The sequence below is a fragment of the Chiloscyllium punctatum genome, chromosome 8, assembly GCF_047496795.1.
Source record: "Chiloscyllium punctatum isolate Juve2018m chromosome 8, sChiPun1.3, whole genome shotgun sequence".
In the NCBI taxonomy this organism is placed as follows: Eukaryota; Metazoa; Chordata; class Chondrichthyes; order Orectolobiformes; family Hemiscylliidae; genus Chiloscyllium; species Chiloscyllium punctatum.
In genome coordinates this window covers 37,577,535-37,593,064 of record NC_092746.1, presented here as the reverse complement: position 1 = coordinate 37,593,064, position 15,530 = coordinate 37,577,535, and the positions used below count along the sequence as shown (strand labels likewise).

Genomic DNA, 15,530 nt, shown 5'->3' with positions numbered 1-15,530 from the left:
CAGAAGTAAATTTCTGGCTGTCCCCATTTTTGCACATTAGACACTTAGTTTCATATTTTAATTTCTGGATCAATTTTGGATCAGTCATTCTTCTCTAGATTTCAGTAAATGTTCTAAAGAACAAAGAACAAAGAAATTTACAGCCAAGAACAGGCCCTTCGGTCGTCCAAGCCTGAGCCAATCCAAATCTACTATCAAAACCTGTCAGTCAGTTCCTAAGCATCTGTATCCCTCTTCTCCCCACCTACTCATGCATCGGTCCAGACGCATCTTAAATGAATCTACCATACCTGCCTCTACCACCTCTGCTGGCAACATGTTCCAAACACCCACCACCCTTTAAATTACTAGATAATAGACTAGCAGTGATTAAATGCACATAAGATTGGCTTAAATGCATAGATTTATTTTTGTCTTATTGAAAGAACTCTATGTTTTCTTTAAGGAATTAGATTTTAAGTAATATTTAATGTTAGAACTAAACCTTGAAAATGTTTGGAGGTAAACTGGACTCAGCCAAAGGTGTCAAGCAAGTTAATAAAGAATAGGCAGTCATTTAATAACCACACCTGAACTGCTATTCACTGAAGTCCACAGAATGATGTTTAAACTCTTTTTTTTGGAAGACTCATTTTCTCATCTACTTGTCCCTTTTACTTGGTTTAAATTTAACATTTTTGACAAAATTGTTAAGAGAATGGAAAATGAAAACAAATGAGGTAAGAATACTGGCTACCATGTTGTGGACTAATGATATAGATCAGTTCAGCCTTTTATTTCAAGGTGGCATTTTCTGTGGGAAATAACATCATCACAATTTGATTCAGCTGTTTTTAAATATCCAACAAGGTTGTTAAATATGAAAACAGCTGATGTTAGAAATTGGAACCAATTCAAAACTGTCAAAAATCACACTATAATTCTGCAAAGCATAGAAAAACAATTTAACCCATTTACAACTATATTCACGATGTGAGTTTATTATTATTTAACTAGATCCCCAATTGTTCATACTTTAGGAAACGTACCCTCCTTACATGGAGCCGAAGGAGTTCAGGCAGGCATTAAAAATAATGCAGGTGAAGGGCTTGTCAGTAATTTCCTACAATGTGGGATAACGGAGTGGGTTGGGAGCTGTTAAAAGCAAAATGTTCATTTTAAGTGGTTTTCAAGGAATGTGTGTTACCCTTGACAGATTCTTGAATTTCTTAAAGACTTCCCAATGTTATTGTAGGACTTGTGAACTCTGTTTAGTGTGGATACTGGATGAATAGGTGTTTCCTCCAGTGCTCTGGTTTTCTCCCACAGCCGAAAGATGTGCAGGTTAGGTGAATTGGCCATGCTAAATTACCCGTAGTGTTAGGTGAAAGGGTAAATGTAGGGGAATGGGTCTGGGTGGGTTGCTCTTTGGAGGGTCGGTGTGGACTTGTTGGGCCGAAGGGCCTGTTTCCACACTATAGGGAACCTAATCTAATCTAATCTAACCTAATGTGGAGGGGTGAGGGGGTTTGGGGTATATGGGATTTGAGGGCAAGAACCGAACTGTGTTGGGGTGATATGTGCAGGTTTTGGGATCTCACATGCAGTGTCGATGTCTCAGCAAATGGAAGCAGTCCTGTTAACCTGCCTGTTTCCACACTGGCCAGCTCATCCTCACCTCCCTGAGGTGGGATCGCAACGTCAGGAAATCTCTTAACTCCCAATTTCTGCCCCTCTGATGAAAATCCAAATAGTTAGTTTGCTTTTCTGATCCACCTTTCAAAAAACAAGTCAGGTGATGCCATTACTGTCTCCGTAGTCTTTAACCTCTCTTCTAAAGTTGTCATCTCGTGTGCAAAGAAAAATACAGCAATAAGTCCAAACAGGACTCGGCTTGGAAACATGACCTGCATAAGGTTAATAAACGCCCCATTTTTCATTGAAATGCGGTTGCTCACTTAATAACGTCTATAAAACCCTGGGGGGAATCCAATAGGCCTACCTGCACCATCATATGAAGAACAATGCTTATCTTTCAAAGATCAGATCAATTGAGGAGGACGTTTTGAATGATATACTGGGAAACAAATTCATGTATGTACATGAAATGCCTTTGTTAATAGGGTGAGGTCACCTTAGTTAGGAGTGGAAATACCAGAGTGCTTGAGCTATAATGGGCCTGTGGTCACAGCATGATTCTACCAGCATACATGTGTTTCCTTTTGCTTCGTAAAACATAAATATGATACTAGCAGTGGACCACACAAGTCTCAAACTTCAGCAATGATACGTTTAGGTATAGCATGTTTTCCTCTGAAGCAAATTGAAAATAAGAATATAAACAGAGTTGCCTGTTTCTGACAGTTCCAAAGGGAAACCTACAGAAAAGAAAGGCTGCTCCTAGAAACAGATGATGAACCAGACGCCATAAAATAACAGAGTGCTTTCACTCCTCTGAAGCTGGTTCAATAAACTGCCACTTGTGTTGCTGGAAAGCCTTATCTGCACATTGCAACAAAAATGTATTGTGACACGTTCTGATAAAGCTTGCCATGCTGTGAAATCTTGTACATTATTTTGTCTGGTCAATATGAATCACAGAGGGGGAAGAATGATTTTCAAACATTCCATGGGCAGAACATATAACTGCGAATCATGCACTTTTAAAATAGGACACTAGCAAACAAATGTACGTCATGCTGGCATTTAAAAATCACAATGTTTATAACGACAGTATTCAATAGTAAGACATTGAAATTCTGTCACAGTATAGCTCGGCTGGCAATTTGTATATAATAGCATGCAAAAATTATATACAAAATCTTAACATTGATATATATTGCCGGAAATAATTTAACCTCTTTGCCGTTATATTGGGTTAGGACTTGTCTTTTTCAAAACAGACCTGTTCTTTAATATTGCCTTCAAATAGTTGCAACCATTTTTGAACATTTAAGCAAAAAAGGTGATTTGGACCATTATGCTGAGCTTGGAGTGGGCTGTTCAAATAGTCTCACTCTTCTGCTTTGAATCTTATGTGTCTATAAATTTTGCCTTTCCAAGCATAGACAGTATCCAATGTCCTTTTGAAAGCTATTATTAAATCTGGCTTTACGCAGATACACATTTCTGTAAAAATAAAAATTCTTAACAGCCTCCTGGTTCTACTGCTAATTAAAAAATAAAGTAAAATAAAAATCTTAGAGAAACAAAATTTATGTTATTATTTTTGACATTCTCTCAGCATTTTCTAATGACAAGTTATCATTGAATAATTGATTGACCTCATGTTTTGATGATTATAAAAGGTGGATTATAAATGGCACGTCCTGGCCTGATACAATTCTCTGTTTTTTTAATGAATGTTATTTTAATTAAAAGCTAGAAGCTGCTTCATTTTACAGGCTATTGTCATATATTGACATGTAAAACAGACTTGAATCTCTGATATTTACTTCACTGTATCAACTCAACCTTTTGTCATTGATCCATAGTCATTTTACAATGTGTATTCACTTGCTGTTCAGTGGTCTCGAGGACCCACAGGTAAGATTTTAGTATTTATAATTGTGCCTGAATGATAAACTGTTTTTTTACATATACCTATGATCTAGCTATAAATGGTGAAGAGTGAAGACTCTAATCTTCCTGTCCTCAGATTAGAATGGGGCTAGTTGGTGATATTAATTTGCACTTTGCAGACATGTCTTTCCAATATTTTAAATGTGAGTTGTTAAAATTCTGTCCACCGAGTGAAGACAATGATACACAACACCAATGCTCCAGAATCTCCAGTTGGACCCCAACAAATGCTCTACTTTGAGCATTCCACCAAATCAAACTTGTATGGAAACTACTAGCTCAGCTTACTCAACAGGTAATCATTTTCAGTTTCAGAGCATGGACAATATGTTGAAAGAATGGGTGCCCTGTCTATTTTATATTACATTTAAATTTTATTTTATTGATTTTGATAAAATGAAAATTCATCGGGTTCTTCAAGGTTCAAATGATTGCCTCCATCACACATATCAGGAGCACTTGCCTTGCACGACAAGGATAGTACCTCTAACACAGATATGTAAACTTCTGTTTGAAAAGTCCTTACGGTTCACAGGCATTCTAGTGAAGAAATAGAGAGCAAGATATTAGACTTGATCAAAAGAGCCACTGAAATAGCTCTCTGAAGTTTATTTCAGGTGAATATTTCCAGAAATAAATGGGATCAAGTCGATTATGGTCTGACATGCAGCTGGCCCATCCTCATGGCATTGTTGCCCAAAGTTTCCAAAGTTATGGCACAATGTTTAAATTATTATTGAAAATTGTGTTCGATAGAAGGCTGATATTTGAAAACACTGGATCATAGTGAAAATCAATCGGTGATTCAAGCCATTTCCAAGGAATAGATGGGTAAGCTGAAAGCTCTGAAGATGGGTAATTCACCCAGAGTTCTGAAGGAGATAGCTGAGGAGATTGTACAGGTATTGATGGTGATCTTTGAGGAATCACTGGAGTCAGGGTGGGTCCTAGAAGACTGAAAAATGATTAATGTAACGCTCCTGTTGAAGAAAGGAGGGAGGCAAAAGAGAGGGAATTATCAGCTGGATCTAGCAGATCTTGGTTTTTGGTAAGGTTTTAGAGTTGATTATTAAGGATGAGATGACGAAATACATGGTAAAATAGGACTGAGTCAGCATGGCTTTGGCATGGGGAAGTCATGCCTGACAAATCTGTTAGAATTTTTTTGAGGAGGTAATGAACAAATTTGACCAAGGAGAGCTAGTTGATGTTATCTATTTCAATTTCCAGAAGGCCTTTGACAAGGAGACACATTGAAGGTTATTTAATAAGATGAGCCAGTAGTGTTAGGGGCAAGGTACTGGCATGGATTGAGAATGACAAGCAGGAGGCTGGAAAAAAACACAGCAAACCAGGATGCATCAGGAGCTTGAGAAGTCAACGTTTCAGGTGTAACCCTTCTTGAGGACTGGGGGTGGGTGTAAGGGGAGCTGCAGATAAATGGTGGGGGGGGGGCAGGGTTGTGTTTACCTATCTCCAACTTACCACCCCGCCCCCACCTCCTTTATCTGCAGCGCCCTCTACACCCAGCCCCAGCCCTGAAGAAGTGTTACACCTGAAACGTTGACTTCACCTCCTGATGCTGCATGGCTTGCTGTGTTCTTCTTACCTTGGAATCCAGCATATGCAGTTTATTTGTCTCTAACCATGGATTGAGGACTGGCTGACTGGGGGATAAAGGGCTCTTTATCAAGGTAACAGCTGGTGACTAACAGAGTTCTGCTGGGGTCAGTATTGGGACCGTACTTATCACATTATAATTAATGATCTGGATGAAAGAACTGATGACATTGTTGCTAAGCTTGCAGATGACAAGAAAAGGTGGAAGGACAGGTAGTGTGCTGATAAAGTAGAGAGGCTGCAGACGGACATGCGGGGAGAGTGGGCAATGAAGTGGCAGATGGAATACAATGTGGGAAAGTGAGTTATGCACTTCTGTAGGAAGAATAGGGGCTTAGACTATTTTCTACCTGGGGAAAGGCTTGGGAAATCTGAAGCACAAAAGGTCTTGGGAATCCTAGTTCAAAATTCTCCTAAGGTTATCATGCGAAGTCAGCTGGCAATCAGGAAGGCAAATACAATGTTTACCTTCATTTTTAGGGGGCTAGAATATAAGAACAGAGATGTACTGCTGAAGCTGTATAATGTTCTGGTCAGACAGTATTTGGAATATTATGAACAGTTTTGGACACTATAACAGAAGAAGGTTGCACTGGGCTTGGAAGGCATCTCGAGGATAGTTAGAACAAAGAACAGTACAGTACAGGAACAAGCCATACAGCCCAACTAACCTGTGCCAAATTTTTCTTTAGGCCAACAAAAGGAATTTATACCTGGAGAAGAATGATTACAAGAATGGTCCTGGGGATGAAGGGTTTGTCATGTGAGGAGTGGCTGAAGGCTCTGGGTCTATACTCGATGGAATTTACAAGGATGGGAGGGAGATCTTATTGAAACTTACAAAATACTGAGAGATCTGGATAGAGTGGACATGGAGAAGATGCTTCCAGTAGTGGAAGAAACTAGGACGAGGGGCACAGCCTCAGGGTGAAAGGACAATCCTTTAGAACTGAGAGGAGGAAGAATTTCTTCAGCCAAAGGGTGGTGAATCTGTGGAACTCATCGGTGCAGGTTGTGGAGGTCAAACCATTTGAGTGTATTTAAGATAGAGATTGACAGATTCTTGATTAATAAGGGACCAAGGGCTACAGGGGCAACACAGAAGAATGGAGTTGAAAAATATTTCATCCATAATCGAATGGTGGAGCATTCCCAATGGGTCGAATGACCTATTTCTGCTCCTATATCTTATGGTCTTATGGAGAAGCAAGGCATCATACTGAGCAACTCAGACATAGTTGTCCACTTCAAAGGACAAAACTGGCAATCTTGAAGACATGCAAAGACAAATGTTTCAATTGTTTGCTTGTTATTGAAGATGTATCCACTGAGTGCTGCTGGTTGGAGGAATTGGCTACTGCTCCCATAAGCAGTAGGACTCTCCCTACTGCCAGCCTCTCCTTCATCATTCACCTCAGCAAAACACAGAATTCACAGTGGGTCTGCTGGTCACCATTCATTCCTGATGAAGGGCTTTTGCCCGAAACACTGATTCTCCTGCTCCTCGGATACTGCCTGACCTGCTGTATTTTTCCAGCACTACACTGTCAACTCAGAAATTTCCAGTATCTGCAGTCCTCACTCTCCGGTGGTTACCTTTCTGTTCAGGTACGCTGATTTTCCAGCATTATCAGGCTGTCCAGCATCCTGAAATGAACAGTGTACCTAGAGGTAGCTTCTAAAAAAGCATCCTCCAGGAAGATGACACTTGATGGCCTGTCACAAGTACATCTGACTCCATAAACCACAAATTAGCCCAACACTGGGCTCACAACCGATTTGGAAATCTCTGCCTCATGATTTTCTCTAATTCTCTCATCTGATCCCTTTGATATCTTGAATGCTTTGATTGAATCACTCTTTAACCCTCTGAATCACTGGGATTATGGCCCCAGTTTGCATAATCTCATTGTGTTACTTAGTTATTCATTTTAAACCTACATTTGGCGGCTACAGGACTTTGGATTTTGGCTCCCAAGGTGGTTATGGAGAACTAGAAACATTTTCTGGTTCATTACACTCACCCTGGAAATACTGCTCTGAATGGAGGCATTGTCCTTCCAGAGATGGGGATTTGGAGGGTGGGGGAGGTGCAGGATGGATGCTGTCAAATAGCATGGTGCACGAGGTAACCGATCTACCTTGGTCTCTTGGAAAATCATCCAGCTGTTGTCTAAACATTCAACCATTCAGTTCTTATTCCTCAGCCCTCCCCAGCCATACTGTTTGCTCCTACGTGCTAACTCATGCCAATACATGCCCTCTAACCTGTCCTTTTGGCTTCTTAAAAGTTTCTATGCAAACTTAGTTCCCCTACTCAGTCCCACGATCTGTTACAGTCCCTATACCAATTCACCCTGCATCCACAATGGGCAGACCTTAGGAAACATAAGATTAGATTAAATTAGATTAGATTAGATTCCCTACAATGTGGAAACAGGCCCTATGAGCTAAAACAAAATTCTAAATATCTATCAACAACTTCACTATATAAAAAAATGATGCATCTGTACTTTTAGATTAGTAATTAGTTCCATCTAAAAGTTTTATGTCCATAACCCCGAGTCAAAGATACCAAATTCTTCAATATCAGTGGAACAATCACAGGTTACAGAAAACACTCAAGCATTAATAGTGCTGAAGTTAGGGCACTTAGGGCAATGTCAACAAAAGGCTTTTGAAATTGTGAGAATGGACGTTTCTGAACTGAAGTATGTTTTTTTTTCCTTTCTGTAAATCAACTTTTAAGTAGCTGGATATTTAAATAATTGGACAGTTTGAAATTTCTATGGATCTCATTCACACTTAAAATAAGTCATACAAGCTACTGAAGATTTGTAACTTCCACACCAAGTCTTCCAGTAAACCTTGGTCTACTTGAACTCAGCATTGAGTTTAAATGGTCCTTCAAGTTCAGGTTTCTTATCTCCAAACCCCCTTTCCAGCAAAAACAGTTTCTATGGTACTTTGAGATCTAAAGTCTGACTCCAAGTTTGGATACCTTGTGAAGTCTCCATACTTAAGTAAAAATTCAGGGCCACATTTTCTTAGGAGGAAATCCATTTGCTACAATTTGGCCCAATCAATTAATCTATCGATATCTCTGTCCATCAGTTTTTTTTCTGGACAATACTACAAGTTTGCCCTCTTGGTATATACCTCCACACGCCAAGTACATGTAGCTAAATGACACTTTGTTCCTGAACTCCATGTTTCAGCTCTATTTCTTTGCACCCGTCTTTTCAAATAAACCATTCCACTCAACAGTATCATGTAAAATAGAGAAGTTGGAAATATATCATACCTGGCATCCAGCATTTTTACAGTGCAAGTGACAGTAATTATGTTCGATGATAAATTTCTGTCATTTGCATAATAATGCAGCAGAATTGATAGGATATATTCTACTGACTCTCTGTCATTTCCCACCTCCCCACCCTCAACTCCCATTACAGTTGGCACGAAATCCCGGAAGTGCAGTGAATAATCAGGGGGCTGGCAAAATAACTCAGAAGGAACTACCCATTATATTTTATGCAACATGATTTTTCTAACTTTTATTAGCTGCTAGAATTTTAAATAGTTTTGTTTGCTATGGTATTAGTAATAATAAATGTATTTGTATGACAAACATTTATTTTCATGAAACATTAGCTAACACTTTAATTTAAATATAGGCCAAGGAATTTCACACAAGTTTATTACTAATATAGTACAACTGCTTTATGTGGCTTTGCTATCCTTTAAAAGCTAATGACAGTAATTGCTATCACCTTAGACCTCCATCCTAACCACAGGAAAGCTTTTACTGAAGCGAATGGCTTTGAGCCAAAAATTGATTCCCAATTATCACAAAAGACAAAAGCAGGGAATGTAGGCCTGCGCTTAAACCTAAATGCAATTCATGCAATTTGAACTCATAGGCCATAAAAGATAAATGCTTGTCATGCATAAACTGGAGACCAATGTTACATGTGTCTGTTAACCTTCACAACTTAATTCTTATATTCAATCACAGCAATCGCAACTGTGTGAATGAATGGTATACACTATCCTAGTCTAGAGGATACTTTCTCTGACTTTGTGCAATTAGGGGAAGCCCCTCCTGTCAATCATGTTTATTGGAACCTTGGATGTATTTTCCATTTATTTTCTGACTATTACTGTGAACAGACAGGAAAACCATGTCCAAGGTATGACTGAACTGCCATTATGTGTTTCTGTGGGTGAGATTCCCGACAGTCAGAGTCAAATTGAAAACTGGTCCTTATAGAATGTAACTTATTCCTAATTTCAGTTTTCATTTCTGTGTTTCCTTGCTCCCACTTTAAAAGAAACAGTACTGTTCGAGAGGGTAGTTTCTTTTTTTTCAGCTTATCCTTGCACCTTAGTTCCTGGTTCGCTTGATGACTGAAGACACAAAGCCAGTCTTGGGAGGTGGAGCCTTCAACATTGGAGCCTGGTTCTTGTGACTTATTGTAATCTAAGAGAAGTAAACATATTGTGAATACTTTTTATAAAAATTACAATTACTGCAAAGCAATACAAACAATTTAAACTCACTGCAGTTCAACAGACCAAAACATTAAGACGCACCCAATGTTAAATTGTCAATTAATTGTCAGGATCCATTTTTCACTCCAACATTGGGGTCTTGAGGCTATGGTAGATCTCAGCACATAAGGCCAGTGATAAGTAATATTTATTTGTAAATGGCAAAATATTAAAATTAATTTTTACTGTAAAGAAATAAAACACACTTCGCATTGCTAGAAAAAACAATCCAAATGAAAATATTGCCTGATGATAAATAACAATATGAGAATTGTGGATTTAATTCCTGATTTGTCCTTACTCAGTTAGATTTGACATATGAAGGAAATTCCAGGTCTCAGTTTCAAATTGCATCCAAACCAGAGCAAAAGTATTTAAAACATATTCTTATCTGAGTTAGAAACACAAATTATTCTTAAACTCATCACCATGAGAGATCATCATGCAACATGGGCTTCTACTTTGGATCCAAATTGTTAAGAAAAGGATGCCTTTTATTTTACTTAACCAAATACTCCACTCAAGAATGAATGACCTATTTTCTATTTTTTTTGAGGTCCAAAGGCTGATTAATTGTCAATATAGCAATTCACTTACTGTGAAGCCTGATCACAATTAAAATAGTAACCTTGTACATCTCCTGCATTGATGCTAGATAAAAATAGTAACTGGGAAAAAAAGCCACAACTGAATAAGCTTGAATAAAAGGGCTGGATTTTATAGGTGGTAGGGTTTCCTGTCCTAAGAAATGTTAGTTTTCTAGACATACCAAGGTCATCCCAATTCAGAGAGCTGCTGACTGATCAGATTGGCTGACAGCTCTGTATTCAGAGCAGGCAGACTGGGAGCTGAAGCCAACGCTGGGACAATAACCACTTCCCAGATTCTAAGTCCCAGAGCCCAGTACAGAGGTAAGTGTTGAGATTTATGGTTGATTTGGTAGGGGAGAAGCTGGTATGGTGGGGAGAGTACAGAAGTAGTATTGATGGCAAGGCCAGGAAGGAGTGCATATCCAGCGAGGGGCACAGAACTGAAGTGAGAGGAGGGGCAGCTCCAAATCCAGGAATTAAAGTGCGTCAACTCTTTCCTTCCTGAAGTCCATTCAGAGAGAATTGCTGAGCCTTGCCATTTTCCCTTCCTGGAAGAAAATGGGCTTTCCAGTAAAGGGCAACACGGTTTTGTGAGGGGAAGATCATGTCTTACACACCTAATAGAATTCTTTGAGGAGGTGACAAAGTTAATTGATGGGGGAAAGGGCTGCAGATGCCATATACATGGACTTTAGGAAGGCGTTTGATAAATTTCCCATAGTAGGCTGATGGAGAAAGTAAAGTCACATGGGGTCCAGGGTGTTCTAGTTCAATGGATAGAGAACTGGCTGGGTGGCAGGAGACAAAGAGTAGTAGCAGAAGAGTTTCTCAAAGTGGATACCTGTGACCAGTGGTGTTCCATAGGATTCCATGCTGGGACCACTGTTGTTTGTGATAAGTGTTAATGATTTGGAGGAAGGTATAGGTTGCCTCATTAGCAAGTTTGCAGATGACACTATGATTGGTGGAGTAGCAGATAGTGAAAAGGACTGTCAGAGGATACAGCAGAATATAGATAGATTAGAGAGATGGGCAGAGAAATGGCAGATGGAGTTCAATGCGGGCAAATGTGAGGTGATGCTTTTTGGAAGATCCAATTCAAGAGCGAACTGTACAGTAAATGGAAAAGTCCTGGGGAAAATTGATGTGCAGAGAGATCTGGTTGTTCAGATCCATTGCTCCTTGAAGGGGGCAACGCAGGTCAGTAAAGAGATCAAGAATGCATATGGTATGCTTTCCTTCATTAGACGAGGTATTGAGTACAAGAAATGGCAGGACATGTTCCGGTTGTATAGGACTTTGGTTCGCCCACAGTTGGAATATTTAGTACAGTTCTGGTCGCCACATTACCGAAAGAATGTGAATACTTTGGAAAGGGTGCAGAGGAGGTTCACCAGGACGTTGTCTAGTATGGAGGGTGCTAGCTATGAAAAGACGTTGGATAGATTAGTATTATTTTCATTAATGAAATAATACGGAGGTTGAGGGGGGACCTGATTGAGGTCTACAAAATCATGAGAGGTGTAGAGAGGGTGGATAGCAAGAAAATTTTTCCCGGAGTGCAGAACTCAATTACTAGGGTTCACAAGTTCAAAGTGAGAGGGGAAAGGTTTAGGGGAGAAATGTGTGGAAAGTTCTTTACCCAGAGGGTGGTGAGTGCCTGGAATGCGTTGCCAGCGGAGGTGGTAGAGGTGGGAATGACAGCATCATTTAAGAAGTATCAGGACACATACATGAATGGGCAGGTAGCAAAGGGATACAGATCTTTAGAAAATAGGTGACAGGTTTAAATAGAGAATCTGGATCAGCACAGGATTAGAGGGCTGCAGGGTCTGTTCCTGTGCTGTAATTTTCTTTGTTCTTTGTCCTTACCCCTCCTTCACAGTCATGATCTCCTCCTCTGCATGAAATGTTTCCGCTGGGTTGGAACTGGTCCTTAAGTTGGTCCAGGCCTCAATTGCTCCCCTGCCCCATAAAGTGAGAAGGTGTGAGTACAGGAATGGCAGCTGGAATGCCATCGGGAAATGTTGCTGCTCTCACTGCCTGCTGATCTGCTGGCAGAGGATCACACAATTGCCCTAATCATCCCCACTGGACAAACATTACGGGCACAATATTCCATTTCTCTTCCAAGAGTGGGGCGAATATCTTGGGTGGTGACTAACATAATCCCACAGACAAGATAACTCACCAGACTGTCTATTAATCAGCTTTTTAGCAACTGAAAGCTGAGTCATAGAGTCATAGAGATGTACAGCACAGAAACTTCGATCAAACGCGTCCATGCCAACCAGATATCCCAACCCAATCTAGTCCCATTTGCCAACACTTGGGCCAATATCCCTCCAAACTCTTCCTATTCATATACCCATCCAGATGCCTTTTAAATGCTGCAATTGTACCAGACTCCACTACTTCCTCCAGTAGCTCCTTCCTCTGCATGAAAAAGTTGTCCCTGAGGTCCCTTTTATATCTTTCCCTTCTCATCGTAAACCTATCTTTATTCTCTTCTTCTCAATCAGTGAGGGTCACGGGAAGTCAGGGCAGTGGCTTTCATTTAGTGCTTCTCATTCGTTGTGATCAGACAGGTTTGATGCTACTACCTAACCCTGCACCACCCCGACTTGGCATGCAGGACGCCATCATTTTCAGGACCCCAGGCACATTTCTCAGGTTGAAAGTGAGGACTGCAGATGCTGGAGATCAGAGCTGAAAATGTGTTGCTGGAAAAGCGCAGCAGGTCAGGCAGCATCCAAGGAGCAGGAGAATCGACGTTTCGGGCATGAGCCCTTCTTCAGGAATGAGTCCTGAAGAAGGGCTCATGCCCGAAATGTCAATTCTCCTGCTCCTTGGATGTTGCCTGACCTGCTGCGCCTTTCCAGCAACACATTTTCAGCCCACATTTCTCAGGTTGGCAAGTAATTGGGAGGTGCAAATTTGAGGCCCTTAAGTGTCCATTAATTCCCAAATTAAGGGCTTTAATTGACACTGAATTGAGCAAATTGCCCGTGGACCTTCTCACCCAGCATTTAATTGCAGAGCTAGATAGAGTGTGTGGAATTTCTATCCAGACCAACTCACCAAATTACTTCTCACCATTTAACTTGCCACCATCAGAGAGGAAAAGTTGCATCCTGTCATATGAGCATACTGATCATAACATCATTTGTTTAATCTCTTAATTGATGTTTTGGTAAAATAGTTTTGGCATCATCTAGCCTCATGATTGCATGGAATTAGGTAAAAAAAAATCTAGGATGCTTCACAAATATGTTGTGAATGCCTTCTGAATGCAAATCTCATTCGTCCTTTTTCAAGTTTAAGTTTTCAACAACGGCTCAAAGTCTCACTGAAGAAACTACAATTCCAATTTTGCTTATATGGTTCACATGTCAAATTGACAAAGTACATGATCATTTCAAAATGTTTTGAAATTTATCAATTTTACATATTTTCTATGCAGTATACATATTCACAGTGGAGGTAGCCTTTCTTTGTTATCCATAGTGTCCAAGCATAATTTTTGGAGCAGCCTGAACAGCATAGATGGTTTTGATAAGGGAATGTTACTTTGCATACAGGGATTTTCAATGAATTTGTCCACTGAAAGATGTCATACTCTCTGTGCTTAACATATTGGATACAATGCTAGAATGTTTACTCATTTAAGAAATACAGATGACAAGATTGAAAATAGATATTTAACTCCACATGCAAGACAGTTTATCTTTTATTACAATAATTATGCATGGAAAAATTGATATAACATGGACTACATGGAAAACAGGGAGACATGGTCATCTAAAATAGACAGTTAGTGATAGATATATAAAATAGGAAGCACAGACAGGGCCAGGTTAATGAACACAGGAAGACTGGCAATCTGAAGTGTATTTATTTTAATGCAAAGAGTATAACAGGTGAGGCAGATCAGTTTAGAGCCAGAAATATGGTTGTGAGAAGGGCAGGACTTTCAGCTCAACATTCCAGGTGTGATAGACAGGGATGTAAAAGGGGTGTTGGCTTGCATGACAGATTAAGGAAAATGCCACAGCTGCACTGAGAGAGGACATCTTGGAGGGCTCAGTCAGTGATCTCACATGGCATCTCAGGAATAAGACAGGTGAAATCACTATGGTGGGGTTATACTTCCTACATTATAGGGAGTGGGAGATAACAGAAAAGATCATGGAAAGATGTAAAAACAACAGGGATATTGTTGTGGTCAATTTTAACATCCCCAATATTGACTAGGCCTCCAGTGTTAGTGCTAGGGGCCTAGATGGGGCAAAATTTGTTAGCTATATCCAGGAGGACTTCTTGAAACAATATATAGATAGTTCAATTAGGGAGGGGCCATATTAGATCTTGTACTGGGGAATGAGCCTGGACATGTGATTGAAATTTCTGTGGAGGAGCATTTTGGAAATAGTGATCATAATTCCATATATTTTATGATAGATATAAATAAGGATAAGACTGGTCCTAGAGTGAAAGTACTAAATTGGAAGACAACTTGTCTTATAAATTTGATTGCGTTTTCTTGAATAAGTGACAAAGACGATTGATGAGAATAGGCAGTGGATATAGTTTACATGGACTTATTAAAGCATTTGACAAGGTTTCTTATGGTAGGCTGGTTCATAAGATTATGTGACATGGGATCCACAATGAGTTGGTAAATTGGAAACAAAATTAGCTTGAGCATAGAAGATAGAGGGTGGTTCTGGAGGAGTGTTTTTCTGACTGGAGGTCTGTGACCAGTAATGTTCCACAAGAATCAGTATTGACATCTCTGTTTGTAATATGGACAAATGATTTGGATGAAAATGTATAAGGTCTGAGTAGTAAGTTTATGGATGACACAAAAGTTTGTGGAGTGGCAGATAGTGAGGACGGTTGTCAAAAATACAGCTGGATATACATCAGTTGGAAATTTGGGCAGAGAAATGGCAAATTAAATTTAATCTAGATTATCTGCTATAGGAAGGACGTTGTGAAACTTGAAAGGGTTCAGAAAAGATTTACAAGGATGAACAGAGGCTTTGAACGATATGGAGAGGCTGAATATGGAATGTCAGAGGCTGAGGGGTGACCTTATAGAGGTTTATAAAATCATGAGGGGCCTGGATAGGGTAAATAGACAAAAGTTTTTTTCTCTGGGGTGGGGCAAGTCCAAAATTAGAGGGCATGAGAGGGAAAGAT

General features: G+C 39.8%; 1 protein-coding gene across 4 annotated transcripts in view; it reads right to left on the bottom strand.

The window, feature by feature from the left end:
* Window positions 1-5,107: 5,107 nt before the first annotated feature.
* dgkb (diacylglycerol kinase, beta) overlaps window positions 5,108-15,530 on the bottom strand; it is an 801,318-nt gene continuing 790,895 nt past the window's right edge. For all 4 annotated transcript variants that reach the window (XM_072575379.1, XM_072575382.1, XM_072575380.1 and 1 more), the window contains one exon: window positions 5,108-9,664. In XM_072575379.1, the coding sequence (XP_072431480.1) occupies window positions 9,569-9,664 (96 nt within the window). In that variant the 3' untranslated portion in view covers window positions 5,108-9,568. The remainder of the gene's footprint in view (window positions 9,665-15,530) is intronic.